This window comes from Dermacentor silvarum, chromosome 8, assembly GCF_013339745.2.
Source record: "Dermacentor silvarum isolate Dsil-2018 chromosome 8, BIME_Dsil_1.4, whole genome shotgun sequence".
Lineage (NCBI taxonomy): Eukaryota > Metazoa > Arthropoda > Arachnida > Ixodida > Ixodidae > Dermacentor > Dermacentor silvarum.
In genome coordinates, this window is record NC_051161.1 from 180,922,039 (window position 1) to 180,940,578 (window position 18,540).

The following is an 18,540-nucleotide window of genomic DNA, read 5'->3' on the forward strand; positions in this document are numbered from 1 at the left end:
CCAAGTTCGCACCGGAAGAAGCCTTCCACGCATTGTGTCAGAGGGTGTTGACGTAGTAACCCGCTCTAAGGGAGTGCGGCCAAGATCTCGGTCAAACGCGTTGCTGAGTACTTGAGTGCTAACTCTCTTGTGTTGTGCCAGCTGATAAGGAAGCGGGTTCTGTGTGCTTTCAAGTGGTGCGTTTGTGCCAAAGCCAGTGAGGCAGTTGCCTCAGTTTTCAAGCGCCACGACGAGTGTCACTAAGCAAGGTAAAAACGTCAGCTATAAAGCTTTGCAAGAAGTTCAATCTCGATAAGCTAAGAAAAAACATAGTGAACGGTAAGGAGGGAACACCTGTTGGTCCTGTTCATGCGAAAACACATAAGATTAACGTACCTTAAGGGTGATAGTTTCAGAAACTGACTCTTGGCAGAAGCCACTTGCTCTGTTTTACAAGCCAAACTGAGGTGCTTGCCGGTTAAGGACCCATTCCTAATAAGGAATTCGGAAGAAGTAATCAAATTCTTGAAAATAACCCCCCAAAGGTCACCAAGCATTTTCCATAGACATAAAGATCTCTATTATTCCATTCCGCATAAAGACCTTCTACTAGCTGTGGAACAGTCCATTGACGAATATGGCACCATACGGTTCCAAAACGATGTATTGATGTCCAGTGGCCATTTTTTAGAGCTTTTAAGCTTTTACCTCGTATCAACTTTCATCAAGTGGGACGATGCTATTTACCTACAGAAAAAGGGAATATGCATAGGTTCCTGCATTGCTCCCATACTCAGCGATTTGTTTTATCAAGACTAGACGCTATTCTCTCAGAGAAGCTAATGCAGACCAAGGTGTTGAAAGCCTTCCGCTATGTTGATGATTTTTGTTTCTTATCGAATGCTCATCAGATGAGTGGAAGATCAGGTCGCCTTAATTCTGCCTACAATTAAGCAATGTCTGGCTCCCTTGAAATCACTTACGAAATTCCACAGGAAGGTACCATCCGGTTTCTAGACCTTCGTCTGTCTTGCTCAGTAGAGCACACTTGCTGGAGTTATGAACCGCGGTCCAGTAAACCTCTCCTACCATACAATTCAGCGCATTCCAAACTGATAAAAAGAGGAATAGCCAAACTTTGTTTTAACAATGCCCTGAAAAAATCGTGCCACCACGCTGTGTTCGCTAGTTTTGAAGGGCAAAGCAAGCGCTTGTCAAATGCAGGCTACCCGATGCCAGTACAAGTGTCCGTGGCAGAATGCTTGCTCAGAGATTCTCGGAAGCGCATACCACAGGAGAACTTTGCAGTGACCGCTGGTTGCAAAACAAGTGTGTTACCATACATTCACAATGTTTCTCACAATTTAAAAAAGGTTGCACAAAGAGCTAACATCCGAGTTGTTTTCTCTGCTCCTGATAAACTGGATAGGCTTTGCAGACTTACTAACCCTAAGAAAGACGCGCTACCAGTATGTGGAAAAAGACATGTCAACAAGTATGTTGATTGCACTCGCGCAGTAGTGTATAAGTTTCCCTTGTCGTGTAACAGTGTCTACATTGGGCAGACCGGTAGGTGTATTAACGATCGCTTGCGCGAGCATAATTACAATGCTAACAACAAAAATTTCATCAAGCGGTTTCCTTGCCATACATTGCAAATCTTGCGGCTGCAAACCACTACTTGATAGATGCATCATTATAGGACGTAGCCACAATCAAGTGACGCGTGAGATTATTGAGGCTGATGCCATTTTGAAATGTGAAAAGCTGTGCGTAAGCACACCCTCTTTAGCTTTATCAAGCAAGGAACGTGAATTCTAAGATTATCAACACTGGTTCAATGAACTGCAATCGCAGGCTTATATTTAATTTTTTTGTGTGTGTGCTATGTCACGAGTGCTTTGAGCGGGCTATATAATGTGCAATAGGGTCACGAAATAAAACCAGTTGGAAGTTAGCGCTCACCCTGTCACCTGTCCCTTTTTCCCTTCATACTCAAACTGAGTTGCGCTAAAGGAAGTCACGAATACGATGCACCAACTTGCCCAATCCGCAGTACTTCAGCCGAAGCACCTGACAGATTCGTCGCACATAGTCACGCCAAAGCCTTCCCCCGGAGCCTGCGCATTGGAGCTGCACTTCGGAACGTGCGCGCTGGTGTCGTCGGACTACGTCACTGCCAGGATCACTGACTGGACGCCACCGCCCTCCTCGACCTTTGCCTACATAAGAAGACCAACGAGCCATCAACACTTTAGTGGGCATGTCGGCTGGCCATCTGTCAACATCATGACAAACCCCCTTGCGTTTTCGCGCAGATCCTGCTACTGGGAACGGCAGTACCAGCCGAAGCACCTGACAGATTGTCGCACATAGGTCACGCCAAAGCCTTCCCCCGGAGCCTGCGCAATGGAGCTGCACTTCGGAACGTGCGCGCTGGTGTCGTCGGACTACGTCACTGCCAGGATCACTGACTGGACGCCACCGCCCTCCTCGACCTTTGCCTACATAAGAAGACCAACGAGCCATCAACACTTTAGTGGGCATGTCGGCTGGCCATCTGTCAACATCATGACAAACCCCCTTGCGTTTTTCGCGCAGATCCTGCTACTGGGAACGGCAGTACCAGCCGAAGCACCTGACAGATTGTCGCACATAGTCACGCCAAAGCCTTCCCCCGGAGCCTGCGCAATGGAGCTGCACTTCGGAACGTGCGCAGCTGGTGTCGTCGGACTACGTCACTGCCAGGATCACTGACTGGACGCCACCGCCCTCCTCGACCTTTGCCTACATAAGAAGACCAACGAGCCATCAACACTTTAGTGGGCATGTCGGCTGGCCATCTGTCAACATCATGACAAACCCCCTTGCGTTTTTCGCGCAGATCCTGCTACTGGGAAAGGCAGTACCAGCCGAAGCACCTGACAGATTGTCGCACATAGTCACGCCAAAGCCTTCCCCCGGAGCCTGCGCAATGGAGCTGCACTTCGGAACGTGCGCGCTGGTGTCGTCGGACTACGTCACTGCCAGGATCACTGACTGGACGCCACCGCCCTCCTCGACCTTTGCCTACATAAGAAGACCAACGAGCCATCAACACTTTAGTGGGCATGTCGGCTGGCCATCTGTCAACATCATGACAAACCCCCTTGCGTTTTTCGCGCAGATCCTGCTACTGGGAACGGCAGTACCAGCCGAAGCACCTGACAGATTGTCGCACATAGTCACGCCAAAGCCTTCCCCCGGAGCCTGCGCAATGGAGCTGCACTTCGGAACGTGCGCGCTGGTGTCGTCGGACTACGTCACTGCCAGGATCACTGACTGGACGCCACCGCCCTCCTCGACCTTTGCCTACATAAGAAGACCAACGAGCCATCAACACTTTAGTGGGCATGTCGGCTGGCCATCTGTCAACATCATGACAAACCCCCTTGCGTTTTTCGCGCAGATCCTGCTACTGGGAAAGGCAGTACCAGCCGAAGCACCTGACAGATTGTCGCACATAGTCACGCCAAAGCCTTCCCCCGGAGCCTGCGCAATGGAGCTGCACTTCGGAACGTGCGCGCTGGTGTCGTCGGACTACGTCACTGCCAGGATCACTGACTGGACGCCACCGCCCTCCTCGACCTTTGCCTACATAAGAAGACCAACGAGCCATCAACACTTTAGTGGGCATGTCGGCTGGCCATCTGTCAACATCATGACAAACCCCCTTGCGTTTTTCGCGCAGATCCTGCTACTGGGAACGGCAGTACCAGCCGAAGCACCTGACAGATTGTCGCACATAGTCACGCCAAAGCCTTCCCCCGGAGCCTGCGCAATGGAGCTGCACTTCGGAACGTGCGCGCTGGTGTCGTCGGACTACGTCACTGCCAGGATCACTGACTGGACGCCACCGCCCTCCTCGACCTTTGCCTACATAAGAAGACCAACGAGCCATCAACACTTTAGTGGGCATGTCGGCTGGCCATCTGTCAACATCATGACAAACCCCCTTGCGTTTTTCGCGCAGATCCTGCTACTGGGAAAGGCAGTACCAGCCGAAGCACCTGACAGATTGTCGCACATAGTCACGCCAAAGCCTTCCCCCGGAGCCTGCGCAATGGAGCTGCACTTCGGAACGTGCGCGCTGGTGTCGTCGGACTACGTCACTGCCAGGATCACTGACTGGACGCCACCGCCCTCCTCGACCTTTGCCTACATAAGAAGACCAACGAGCCATCAACACTTTAGTGGGCATGTCGGCTGGCCATCTGTCAACATCATGACAAACCCCCTTGCGTTTTTCGCGCAGATCCTGCTACTGGGAACGGCAGTACCAGCCGAAGCACCTGACAGATTGTCGCACATAGTCACGCCAAAGCCTTCCCCCGGAGCCTGCGCAATGGAGCTGCACTTCGGAACGTGCGCGCTGGTGTCGTCGGACTACGTCACTGCCAGGATCACTGACTGGACGCCACCGCCCTCCTCGACCTTTGCCTACATAAGAAGACCAACGAGCCATCAACACTTTAGTGGGCATGTCGGCTGGCCATCTGTCAACATCATGACAAACCCCCTTGCGTTTTTCGCGCAGATCCTGCTACTGGGAACGGCAGTACCAGCCGAAGCACCTGACAGATTGTCGCACATAGTCACGCCAAAGCCTTCCCCCGGAGCCTGCGCAATGGAGCTGCACTTCGGAACGTGCGCGCTGGTGTCGTCGGACTACGTCACTGCCAGGATCACTGACTGGACGCCACCGCCCTCCTCGACCTTTGCCTACATAAGAAGACCAACGAGCCATCAACACTTTAGTGGGCATGTCGGCTGGCCATCTGTCAACATCATGACAAACCCCCTTGCGTTTTTCGCGCAGATCCTGCTACTGGGAACGGCAGTACCAGCCGAAGCACCTGACAGATTGTCGCACATAGGTCACGCCAAAGCCTTCCCCCGGAGCCTGCGCAATGGAGCTGCACTTCGGAACGTGCGCGCTGGTGTCGTCGGACTACGTCACTGCCAGGATCACTGACTGGACGCCACCGCCCTCCTCGACCTTTGCCTACATAAGAAGACCAACGAGCCATCAACACTTTAGTGGGCATGTCGGCTGGCCATCTGTCAACATCATGACAAACCCCCTTGCGTTTTTCGCGCAGATCCTGCTACTGGGAACGGCAGTACCAGCCGAAGCACCTGACAGATTGTCGCACATAGTCACGCCAAAGCCTTCCCCCGGAGCCTGCGCAATGGAGCTGCACTTCGGAACGTGCGCGCTGGTGTCGTCGGACTACGTCACTGCCAGGATCACTGACTGGACGCCACCGCCCTCCTCGACCTTTGCCTACATAAGAAGACCAACGAGCCATCAACACTTTAGTGGGCATGTCGGCTGGCCATCTGTCAACATCATGACAAACCCCCTTGCGTTTTTCGCGCAGATCCTGCTACTGGGAACGGCAGTACCAGCCGAAGCACCTGACAGATTGTCGCACATAGTCACGCCAAAGCCTTCCCCCGGAGCCTGCGCAATGGAGCTGCACTTCGGAACGTGCGCGCTGGTGTCGTCGGACTACGTCACTGCCAGGATCACTGACTGGACGCCACCGCCCTCCTCGACCTTTGCCTACATAAGAAGACCAACGAGCCATCAACACTTTAGTGGGCATGTCGGCTGGCCATCTGTCAACATCATGACAAACCCCCTTGCGTTTTTCGCGCAGATCCTGCTACTGGGAAAGGCAGTACCAGCCGAAGCACCTGACAGATTGTCGCACATAGTCACGCCAAAGCCTTCCCCCGGAGCCTGCGCAATGGAGCTGCACTTCGGAACGTGCGCGCTGGTGTCGTCGGACTACGTCACTGCCAGGATCACTGACTGGACGCCACCGCCCTCCTCGACCTTTGCCTACATAAGAAGACCAACGAGCCATCAACACTTTAGTGGGCATGTCGGCTGGCCATCTGTCAACATCATGACAAACCCCCTTGCGTTTTTCGCGCAGATCCTGCTACTGGGAACGGCAGTACCAGCCGAAGCACCTGACAGATTGTCGCACATAGTCACGCCAAAGCCTTCCCCCGGAGCCTGCGCAATGGAGCTGCACTTCGGAACGTGCGCGCTGGTGTCGTCGGACTACGTCACTGCCAGGATCACTGACTGGACGCCACCGCCCTCCTCGACCTTTGCCTACATAAGAAGACCAACGAGCCATCAACACTTTAGTGGGCATGTCGGCTGGCCATCTGTCAACATCATGACAAACCCCCTTGCGTTTTTCGCGCAGATCCTGCTACTGGGAAAGGCAGTACCAGCCGAAGCACCTGACAGATTGTCGCACATAGTCACGCCAAAGCCTTCCCCCGGAGCCTGCGCAATGGAGCTGCACTTCGGAACGTGCGCGCTGGTGTCGTCGGACTACGTCACTGCCAGGATCACTGACTGGACGCCACCGCCCTCCTCGACCTTTGCCTACATAAGAAGACCAACGAGCCATCAACACTTTAGTGGGCATGTCGGCTGGCCATCTGTCAACATCATGACAAACCCCCTTGCGTTTTTCGCGCAGATCCTGCTACTGGGAAAGGCAGTACCAGCCGAAGCACCTGACAGATTGTCGCACATAGTCACGCCAAAGCCTTCCCCCGGAGCCTGCGCAATGGAGCTGCACTTCGGAACGTGCGCGCTGGTGTCGTCGGACTACGTCACTGCCAGGATCACTGACTGGACGCCACCGCCCTCCTCGACCTTTGCCTACATAAGAAGACCAACGAGCCATCAACACTTTAGTGGGCATGTCGGCTGGCCATCTGTCAACATCATGACAAACCCCCTTGCGTTTTTCGCGCAGATCCTGCTACTGGGAAAGGCAGTACCAGCCGAAGCACCTGACAGATTGTCGCACATAGTCACGCCAAAGCCTTCCCCCGGAGCCTGCGCAATGGAGCTGCACTTCGGAACGTGCGCGCTGGTGTCGTCGGACTACGTCACTGCCAGGATCACTGACTGGACGCCACCGCCCTCCTCGACCTTTGCCTACATAAGAAGACCAACGAGCCATCAACACTTTAGTGGGCATGTCGGCTGGCCATCTGTCAACATCATGACAAACCCCCTTGCGTTTTTCGCGCAGATCCTGCTACTGGGAACGGCAGTACCAGCCGAAGCACCTGACAGATTGTCGCACATAGTCACGCCAAAGCCTTCCCCCGGAGCCTGCGCAATGGAGCTGCACTTCGGAACGTGCGCGCTGGTGTCGTCGGACTACGTCACTGCCAGGATCACTGACTGGACGCCACCGCCCTCCTCGACCTTTGCCTACATAAGAAGACCAACGAGCCATCAACACTTTAGTGGGCATGTCGGCTGGCCATCTGTCAACATCATGACAAACCCCCTTGCGTTTTTCGCGCAGATCCTGCTACTGGGAACGGCAGTACCAGCCGAAGCACCTGACAGATTGTCGCACATAGGTCACGCCAAAGCCTTCCCCCGGAGCCTGCGCAATGGAGCTGCACTTCGGAACGTGCGCGCTGGTGTCGTCGGACTACGTCACTGCCAGGATCACTGACTGGACGCCACCGCCCTCCTCGACCTTTGCCTACATAAGAAGACCAACGAGCCATCAACACTTTAGTGGGCATGTCGGCTGGCCATCTGTCAACATCATGACAAACCCCCTTGCGTTTTTCGCGCAGATCCTGCTAATGGGAACGGCAGTACCAGCCGAAGCACCTGACAGATTGTCGCACATAGTCACGCCAAAGCCTTCCCCCGGAGCCTGCGCAATGGAGCTGCACTTCGGAACGTGCGCGCTGGTGTCGTCGGACTACATCACTGCCAGGATCACTGACTGGACGCCACCGCCCTCCTCGACCTTTGCCTGCATAAGAAGACCAACGAGCCATCAACACTTTAGTGGGCATGTCGGCTGGCCATCTGTCAACTTCATGACAAACGCCCTTGCGTTTTTCGCGCAGATCGTGGTACTGGGAACGGCGGTACCAGCCGAAGCACCTGACAGATTGTCGCACATAGTCACGCCAAAGCCTTCCCCCGGAGCCTGCGCAATGGAGCTGCACTTCGGAACGTGCGCACTGGTGTCGTCGGACTACGTCACTGCCAGGATCACTGACTGGACGCCACCGCCCTCCTCGACCTTTGCCTACATAAGAAGACCCACGAGCCATCAACACTTTAGGGGGCATGTCGGCTGGCCATCTATCAACATGATGACAAACCCCCTTGCGTTTTTCGCGCAGATCCTGCTACTGGGAAAGGGCAGTACCAACCGAAGCACCTGACAGATTGTCGCAAATAGTCACGCCAAAGCCTTCCCCCGCAGCCTGCGCAATGGAGCTGCACTTCGGAATGTGCGCGCTAGTGTCGTCGGACTACGTCACTGCCAGGATCACTGACTGGACGCCAGCGCCCTCCTCGACCTTTTCCTACATAAGAAGACCAACGAGCCATCAACACTTTAGTGGGCATGTCGGCTGGTCATCTGTCAACATCATGACAAACCCCATTGCGTTTTTCGCGCAGATCCTGCTAATGGGAACGGCAGTACCAGCCGAAGCATCGTATTCGTGACTTCCTTTAGCGCAACTCAGTTTGAGTATGAAGGGAAAAAGGGACAGGTGACAGGGTGAGCGCTAACTTCCAACTGGTTTTATTTCGTGACCCTATTGCACATTATATAGCCCGCTCAAAGCACTCGTGACATAGCACACACACAAAAAAATTAAATATAAGCATGCGATTGCAGTTCATTGAACCAGTGTTGATAATCTTAGAAATTCACGTTCCTTGCTTGATAAAGCTAAAGAGGGTGTGCTTACGCACAGCTTTTCACATTTCAAAATGGCATCAGCCTCAATAATCTCACGCGTCACTTGATTGTGGCTACGTCCTATAATGATGCATCTATCAAGTAGTGGTTTGCAGCCGCAAGATTTGCAATGTATGGCAAGGAAACCGCTTGATGAAATTTTGTTGTTAGCATTGTAATTATGCTCGCGCAAGCGATCGTTAATACACCTACCGGTCTGCCCAATGTAGACACTGTTACACGACAAGGGAAACTTATACACTACTGCGCGAGTGCAATCAACATACTTGTTGACATGTCTTTTTCCACATACTGGTAGCGCGTCTTTCTTAGGGTTAGTAAGTCTGCAAAGCCTATCCAGTTTATCAGGAGCAGAGAAAACAACTCGGATGTTAGCTCTTTGTGCAACCTTTTTTAAATTGTGAGAAACATTGTGAATGTATGGTAACACACTTGTTTTGCAACCAGCGGTCACTGCAAAGTTCTCCTGTGGTATGCGCTTCCGAGAATCTCTGAGCAAGCATTCTGCCACGGACACTTGTACTGGCATCGGGTAGCCTGCATTTGACAAGCGCTTGCTTTGCCCTTCAAAACTAGCGAACACAGCGTGGTGGCACGATTTTTTCAGGGCATTGTTAAAACAAAGTTTGGCTATTCCTCTTTTTATCAGTTTGGAATGCGCTGAATTGTATGGTAGGAGAGGTTTACTGGACCGCGGTTCATAACTCCAGCAAGTGTGCTCTACTGAGCAAGACAGACGAAGGTCTAGAAACCGGATGGTACCTTCCTGTGGAATTTCGTAAGTGATTTCAAGGGGAGCCAGACATTGCTTAATTGTAGGCAGAATTAAGGCGACCTGATCTTCCACTTCATCTGATGAGCATTCGATAAGAAACAAAAAATCATCAACATAGCGGAAGGCTTTCAACACCTTGGTCTGCATTAGCTTCTCTGAGAGAATAGCGTCTAGTCTTGATAAAAACAAATCGCTGAGTATGGGAGCAATGCAGGAACCTATGCATATTCCCTTTTTCTGTAGGTAAATAGCATCGTCCCACTTGATGAAAGTTGATACGAGGTAAAAGCTTAAAAGCTCTAAAAAATGGCCACTGGACATCAATACATCGTTTTGGAACCGTATGGTGCCATATTCGTCAATGGACTGTTCCACAGCTAGTAGAAGGTCTTTATGCGGAATGGAATAATAGAGATCTTTTATGTCTATGGAAAATGCTTGGTGACCTTTGGGGGGGTTATTTTTCAAGAATTTGATTACTTCTTCCGAATTCCTTATTAGGAATGGGTCCTTAACCGGCAAGCACCTCAGTTTGGCTTGTAAAAACAGAGCAAGTGGCTTCTGCCAAGAGTCAGTTTCTGAAACTATCACCCTTAAGGGTACGTTAATCTTATGTGTTTTCGCACTGAACAGGACCAACAGGTGTTCCCTCTTACCGTTCACTATGTTTTTTCTTAGCTTATCGAGATTGAACTTCTTGCAAAGCTTTATAGCTGACGTTTTTACCTTGCTTAGTGACACTTCGTCGTGGCGCTTGAAAACTGAGGCAACTGCCTCACTGGCTTTGGCACAAAACGCACCACTTGAAAGCACACAGAACCCGCCTTCCTTATCAGCTGGCACAACACAAAGAGAGTTAGCACTCAAGTACTCAGCAACGCGTTTGACCGAGATCTTGGGCCGCACTCCCTTAGAGCGGGTTACTACGTCAACACCCTCTGACATAATGCGTGGAACGGCTTCTTCCGGTGCGAACTTGGACACCTGCCTCACCAAAGTCAGTAGTTCCTCCGGTCTTCTCTTCGTTTCCACGGCAAACTTGGGCCCTAATGCCAGAGCGTCATGGATGTTGCTTGGAAGATTCACCTGTTCCGTCGTGTGCACAGGGTTGTGATGTAAAGGACCTTTTTTGGGTAGACGGCTCCTTAGCAGTCTCAGTTGAGCTTGCCACTCACATTCCGTCCTCCGGGCGAGTAGGTGGGAGAACGAGCGCAAGGTCCACTCCAGTGACGAGGATTCCGTTTCCATGCGTAGTTGCGTCATGAGAAGTTGCCGATGAAGTCTTGCTTGCCTATGTAGTTCGGATTTCAGGATCTTGCATATTCTTGCGCTGTGCCCCGACGAAGGGATGAAACCACTGAAGAGGGTGCCAATTTCATGCGGAACGATTTTTCGGCGTACACAGAAGCCCAGTGAGCGTGCTTTGCACACTAAGGCGGCGATGAGCGATACGATGGCATAAGGGTCGCTACGAAAGGCAGGAAAAAAAGGCAGGCCCTTTTCCTGCCTTTCGTAGCGACCCTTATGCCATCGTATCGCTCATCGCCGCCTTAGTGTGCAAAGCACGCTCACTGGGCTTCTGTGTACGCCGAAAAATCGTTCCGCATGAAATTGGCACCCTCTTCAGTGGTTTCATCCCTTCGTCGGGGCACAGCGCAAGAATATGCAAGATCCTGAAATCCGAACTACATAGGCAAGCAAGACTTCATCGGCAACTTCTCATGACGCAACTACGCATGGAAACGGAATCCTCGTCACTGGAGTGGACCTTGCGCTCGTTCTCCCACCTACTCAGCCCGGAGGACGGAATGTGAGTGGCAAGCTCAACTGAGACTGCTAAGGAGCCGTCTACCCAAAAAAGGTCCTTTACATCACAACCCTGTGCACACGACGGAACAGGTGAATCTTCCAAGCAACATCCATGACGCTCTGGCATTAGGGCCCAAGTTTGCCGTGGAAACGAAGAGAAGACCGGAGGAACTACTGACTTTGGTGAGGCAGGTGTCCAAGTTCGCACCGGAAGAAGCCGTTCCACGCATTGTGTCAGAGGGTGTTGACGTAGTAACCCGCTCTAAGGGAGTGCGGCCCAAGATCTCGGTCAAACGCGTTGCTGAGTACTTGAGTGCTAACTCTCTTTGTGTTGTGCCAGCTGATAAGGAAGGCGGGTTCTGTGTGCTTTCAAGTGGTGCGTTTTGTGCCAAAGCCAGTGAGGCAGTTGCCTCAGTTTTCAAGCGCCACGACGAAGTGTCACTAAGCAAGGTAAAAACGTCAGCTATAAAGCTTTGCAAGAAGTTCAATCTCGATAAGCTAAGAAAAACATAGTGAACGGTAAGAGGGAACACCTGTTGGTCCTGTTCAGTGCGAAAACACATAAGATTAACGTACCCTTAAGGGTGATAGTTTCAGAAACTGACTCTTGGCAGAAGCCACTTGCTCTGTTTTTACAAGCCAAACTGAGGTGCTTGCCGGTTAAGGACCCATTCCTAATAAGGAATTCGGAAGAAGTAATCAAATTCTTGAAAAATAACCCCCCCAAAGGTCACCAAGCATTTTCCATAGACATAAAAGATCTCTATTATTCCATTCCGCATAAAGACCTTCTACTAGCTGTGGAACAGTCCATTGACGAATATGGCACCATACGGTTCCAAAACGATGTATTGATGTCCAGTGGCCATTTTTTAGAGCTTTTAAGCTTTTACCTCGTATCAACTTTCATCAAGTGGGACGATGCTATTTACCTACAGAAAAAGGGAATATGCATAGGTTCCTGCATTGCTCCCATACTCAGCGATTTGTTTTTATCAAGACTAGACGCTATTCTCTCAGAGAAGCTAATGCAGACCAAGGTGTTGAAAGCCTTCCGCTATGTTGATGATTTTTTGTTTCTTATCGAATGCTCATCAGATGAAGTGGAAGATCAGGTCGCCTTAATTCTGCCTACAATTAAGCAATGTCTGGCTCCCCTTGAAATCACTTACGAAATTCCACAGGAAGGTACCATCCGGTTTCTAGACCTTCGTCTGTCTTGCTCAGTAGAGCACACTTGCTGGAGTTATGAACCGCGGTCCAGTAAACCTCTCCTACCATACAATTCAGCGCATTCCAAACTGATAAAAAGAGGAATAGCCAAACTTTGTTTTAACAATGCCCTGAAAAAATCGTGCCACCACGCTGTGTTCGCTAGTTTTGAAGGGCAAAGCAAGCGCTTGTCAAATGCAGGCTACCCGATGCCAGTACAAGTGTCCGTGGCAGAATGCTTGCTCAGAGATTCTCGGAAGCGCATACCACAGGAGAACTTTGCAGTGACCGCTGGTTGCAAAACAAGTGTGTTACCATACATTCACAATGTTTCTCACAATTTAAAAAAGGTTGCACAAAGAGCTAACATCCGAGTTGTTTTCTCTGCTCCTGATAAACTGGATAGGCTTTGCAGACTTACTAACCCTAAGAAAGACGCGCTACCAGTATGTGGAAAAAGACATGTCAACAAGTATGTTGATTGCACTCGCGCAGTAGTGTATAAGTTTCCCTTGTCGTGTAACAGTGTCTACATTGGGCAGACCGGTAGGTGTATTAACGATCGCTTGCGCGAGCATAATTACAATGCTAACAACAAAATTTCATCAAGCGGTTTCCTTGCCATACATTGCAAATCTTGCGGCTGCAAACCACTACTTGATAGATGCATCATTATAGGACGTAGCCACAATCAAGTGACGCGTGAGATTATTGAGGCTGATGCCATTTTGAAATGTGAAAAGCTGTGCGTAAGCACACCCTCTTTAGCTTTATCAAGCAAGGAACGTGAATTTCTAAGATTATCAACACTGGTTCAATGAACTGCAATCGCATGCTTATATTTAATTTTTTTGTGTGTGTGCTATGTCACGAGTGCTTTGAGCGGGCTATATAATGTGCAATAGGGTCACGAAATAAAACCAGTTGGAAGTTAGCGCTCACCCTGTCACCTGTCCCTTTTTCCCTTCATACTCAAACTGAGTTGCGCTAAAGGAAGTCACGAATACGATGCACCAACTTGCCCAATCCGCAGTACTTCTGAACTTCATTTCTAGTTCAACGGGCCCTTTTCCTGCCTTTCGTAGCGACCCTTATGCCATCGTATCGCTCATCGCCGCCTTAGTGTGCAAAGCACGCTCACTGGGCTTCTGTGTACGCCGAAAAATCGTTCCGCATGAAATTGGCACCCTCTTCAGTGGTTTCATCCCTTCGTCGGGGCACAGCGCAAGAGTATGCAAGATCCTGAAATCCGAACTACATAGGCAAGCAAGACTTCATCGGCAACTTCTCATGACGCAACTACGCATGGAAACGGAATCCTCGTCACTGGAGTGGACCTTGCGCTCGTTCTCCCACCTAATCGCCCGGAGGACGGAATGTGAGTGGCAAGCTCAACTGAGACTGCTCAGGAGCCGTCTACCCAAAAAAGGTCCTTTACATCACAACCCTGTGCACACGACGGAACAGGTGAATCTTCCAGGCAACATCCATGACGCTCTGGCATTAGGGCCCAAGTTTGCCGTGGAAACGAAGAGAAGACCGGAGGAACTACTGACTTTGGTGAGGCAGGTGTCCAAGTTCGCACCGGAAGAAGCCGTTCCACGCATTGTGTCAGAGGGTGTTGACGTAGTAACCCGCTCTAAGGGAGTGCGGCCCAAGATCTCGGTCAAACGCGTTGCTGAGTACTTGAGTGCTAACTCTCTTTGTGTTGTGCCAGCTGATAAGGAAGGCGGGTTCTGTGTGCTTTCAAGTGGTGCGTTTTGTGCCAAAGCCAGTGAGGCAGTTGCCTCAGTTTTCAAGCGCCACGACGAAGTGTCACTAAGCAAGGTAAAAACGTCAGCTATAAAGCTTTGCAAGAAGTTCAATCTCGATAAGCTAAGAAAAAACATAGTGAACGGTAAGAGGGAACACCTGTTGGTCCTGTTCAGTGCGAAAACACATAAGATTAACGTACCCTTAAGGGTGATAGTTTCAGAAACTGACTCTTGGCAGAAGCCACTTGCTCTGTTTTTACAAGCCAAACTGACGGTGCTTGCCGGTTAAGGACCCATTCCTAATAAGGAATTCGGAAGAAGTAATCAAATTCTTGAAAAATAACCCCCCCAAAGGTCACCAAGCATTTTCCATAGACATAAAAGATCTCTATTATTCCATTCCGCATAAAGACCTTCTACTAGCTGTGGAACAGTCCATTGACGAATATGGCACCATACGGTTCCAAAACGATGTATTGATGTCCAGTGGCCATTTTTTAGAGCTTTTAAGCTTTTACCTCGTATCAACTTTCATCAAGTGGGACGATGCTATTTACCTACAGAAAAAGGGAATATGCATAGGTTCCTGCATTGCTCCCATACTCAGCGATTTGTTTTTATCAAGACTAGACGCTATTCTCTCAGAGAAGCTAATGCAGACCAAGGTGTTGAAAGCCTTCCGCTATGTTGATGATTTTTTGTTTCTTATCGAATGCTCATCAGATGAAGTGGAAGATCAGGTCGCCTTAATTCTGCCTACAATTAAGCAATGTCTGGCTCCCCTTGAAATCACTTACGAAATTCCACAGGAAGGTACCATCCGGTTTCTAGACCTTCGTCTGTCTTGCTCAGTAGAGCACACTTGCTGGAGTTATGAACCGCGGTCCAGTAAACCTCTCCTACCATACAATTCAGCGCATTCCAAACTGATAAAAAGAGGAATAGCCAAACTTTGTTTTAACAATGCCCTGAAAAAATCGTGCCACCACGCTGTGTTCGCTAGTTTTCGAAGGGCAAAGCAAGCGCTTGTCAAATGCAGGCTACCCGATGCCAGTACAAGTGTCCGTGGCAGAATGCTTGCTCAGAGATTCTCGGAAGCGCATACCACAGGAGAACTTTGCAGTGACCGCTGGTTGCAAAACAAGTGTGTTACCATACATTCACAATGTTTCTCACAATTTAAAAAAGGTTGCACAAAGAGCTAACATCCGAGTTGTTTTCTCTGCTCCTGATAAACTGGATAGGCTTTGCAGACTTACTAACCCTAAGAAAGACGCGCTACCAGTATGTGGAAAAAGACATGTTCAACAAGTATGTTGATTGCACTCGCGCAGTAGTGTATAAGTTTCCCTTGTCGTGTAACAGTGTCTACATTGGGCAGACCGGTAGGTGTATTAACGATCGCTTGCGCGAGCATAATTACAATGCTAACAACAAAATTTCATCAAGCGGTTTCCTTGCCATACATTGCAAATCTTGCGGCTGCAAACCACTACTTGATAGATGCATCATTATAGGACGTAGCCACAATCAAGTGACGCGTGAGATTATTGAGGCTGATGCCATTTTGAAATGTGAAAAGCTGTGCGTAAGCACACCCTCTTTAGCTTTATCAAGCAAGGAACGTGAATTTCTAAGATTATCAACACTGGTTCAATGAACTGCAATCGCATGCTTATATTTAATTTTTTTGTGTGTGTGCTATGTCACGAGTGCTTTGAGCGGGCTATATAATGTGCAATAGGGTCACTGAAATAAAACCAGTTGGAAGTTAGCGCTCACCCTGTCACCTGTCCCTTTTTCCCTTCATACTCAAACTGAGTTGCGCTAAAGGAAGTCACGAATACGATGCACCAACTTGCCCAATCCGCAGTACTTCAGCCGAAGCACCTGACAGATTCTCGCACATAGTCACGCCAAAGCCTTCCCCCGGAGCCTGCGCATTGGAGCTGCACTTCGGAACGTGCGCGCTGGTGTCGTTGGACTACGTCACTGCCAGGATCACTGACTGGACGCCACCGCCCTCCTCGACCTTTGCCTGCATAAGAAGACCAACGAGCCATCAACAATTTAGCGGGCATGTCGGCTGGCCATCTGTCAACATCATGACAAACCCCCTTGCGATTTTCGCGCAGATCCTGCTACTGGGAACGGCAGTACCAGCCGAAGCACCTGACAGATTGTCGCACATGGTCACGCCAAAGCCTACCCCCGGAGCCTGCGCAATGGAGCGGCACTTCGGAACGTGCGCGCTGGTGTCGTCGGACTACGTCACTGCCAGGATCACTGACTGGACGCCACCGCCCTCCTCGACCTTTGCCTACATAAGAAGACCAACGAGTCATCAACACTTTAGTGGGCATGTCGGCTGGCCATCTGTCAACTTCATGACAAACCCCCTTGCGTTTTTCGCGCAGATCGTGGTACTGGGAACGGCGGTACCAGCCGAAGCACCTGACAGATTGTCGCACATAGTCACGCCAAAGCCTTCCCCCGGAGCCTGCGCAATGGAGCTGCACTTCGGAACGTGCGCACTGGTGTCGTCGGACTACGTCACTGCCAGGATCACTGACTGGACGCCAGCGCCCTCCTCGACCTTTTCCTACATAAGAAGACCAACGAGCCATCAACACTTTAGTGGGCATGTCGGCTGGCCATCTGTCAACATCATGACAAACCCCCTTGCGTTTTTCGCGCAGATCCTGCTACTGGGAAAGGGAAGTACCAGCCGAAGCACCTGCCAGATTGTCGCACATGGTCACGCCAAAGCCTTTCCCCGGAGCCTGCGCAATGGAGCTGCACTTCGGAACGTGCGCGCTGGTGTCGTCGGACTACGTCACTGCCAGGATCACTGACTGGACGCCACCGCCCTCCTCGACCTTTGCCTACATAAGAAGACCAACGAGTCATCAACACTTTAGTGGGCATGTCGGCTGGCCATCTGTCAACTTCATGACAAACCCCCTTGCGTTTTTCGCGCAGATCGTGGTACTGGGAACGGCGGTACCAGCCGAAGCACCTGACAGATTGTCGCACATAGTCACGCCAAAGCCTTCCCCCGGAGCCTGCGCAATGGAGCTGCACTTCGGAACGTGCGCACTTGTGTCGTCGGACTACGTCACTGCCAGGATCACTGACTGCACGCCAGCACCCTCCTCGACCTTTTCCTACATAAGAAGACCAACGAGCCATCAACAATTTAGTGGGCATGTCGGCTGGCCATCTGTCAACATCATGACAAACCCCCTTGCGTTTTTCGCGAAGATCCTGCTACTGGGAAAGGGAAGTACCAGCCGAAGCACCTGCCAGATTGTCGCACATGGTCACGCCAAAGCCTTTCCCCGGAGCCTGCGCAATGGAGCTGCACTTCAGAACGTGCGCACTGGTGTCGTCGGACTACGTCACTGCCAGGATCACTGACTGGACGCCAACGCCCTCCTCGACCTTTGCCTACATAAGAAGACCAACGAGCCATCAACACTTTAGTGGGCATGTCGGCTGGCCATCTGTCAACATGATGACAAACCCCCTTGCGTTTTTCGCGCAGATCCTGCACTGGGAACGGCAGTACCAGCCGAAGCACCTGACAGATTGTCGCACATAGTCACGCCAAAGCCTTCCCCCGGAGCCTGCGCAATGGAGCTGCACTTCGGAACGTGCGCGCTGGTGTCGTCGGACTACGTCTCTGCCAGGATCACTGACTGGACGCCACCGCCTTCCTCGACCTTTGCCTACATAAGAAGACCAACGAGCCATCAACACTTTAGCGGGCATGTCGGCTGGCCATCTGTCAACATGATGACAAACCCCCTTGCGTTTTTCGCGCAGATCGTGGTACTGGGAAAGAGCAGTACCAGCCGAAGCACCTGACAGATTGTCGCAAATAGTCACGCCAAAGCCTTCCCCCGCAGCCTGCGCAATGGAGCTGCACTTCGGAACGTGCGCGCTAGTCTCGTCGGACTACGTCACTGCCAGGATCACTGACTGGACGCCACCGCCCTCCTCGACCTTTGCCTACATAAGAAGACCAACGAGCCATCAACACTTTAGTGGGCATGTCGGCTGCCATCTGTCAACATCATGACAAACCCCCTTGCGTTTTTCGCGCAGATCCTGCTAATGGGAACGGCAGTACCAGCCGAAGCACCTGACAGATTGTCGCACATAGTCACGCCAA

General features: G+C 51.0%; 1 protein-coding gene across 1 annotated transcript; it reads left to right on the forward strand.

The window, feature by feature from the left end:
* The first annotated feature begins 1,203 nt into the window (after window positions 1-1,203).
* On the forward strand, window positions 1,204-14,652 carry LOC125947773 (uncharacterized). Its single transcript, XM_049673054.1, has 2 exons — window positions 1,204-1,548; window positions 13,152-14,652. Exon 2 carries the CDS (start codon window positions 13,618-13,620, stop codon window positions 14,650-14,652), a length of 1,035 nt encoding a protein of 344 aa, XP_049529011.1. The 5' UTR covers window positions 1,204-1,548; window positions 13,152-13,617.
* The last annotated feature ends 3,888 nt before the right edge of the window (window positions 14,653-18,540 follow it).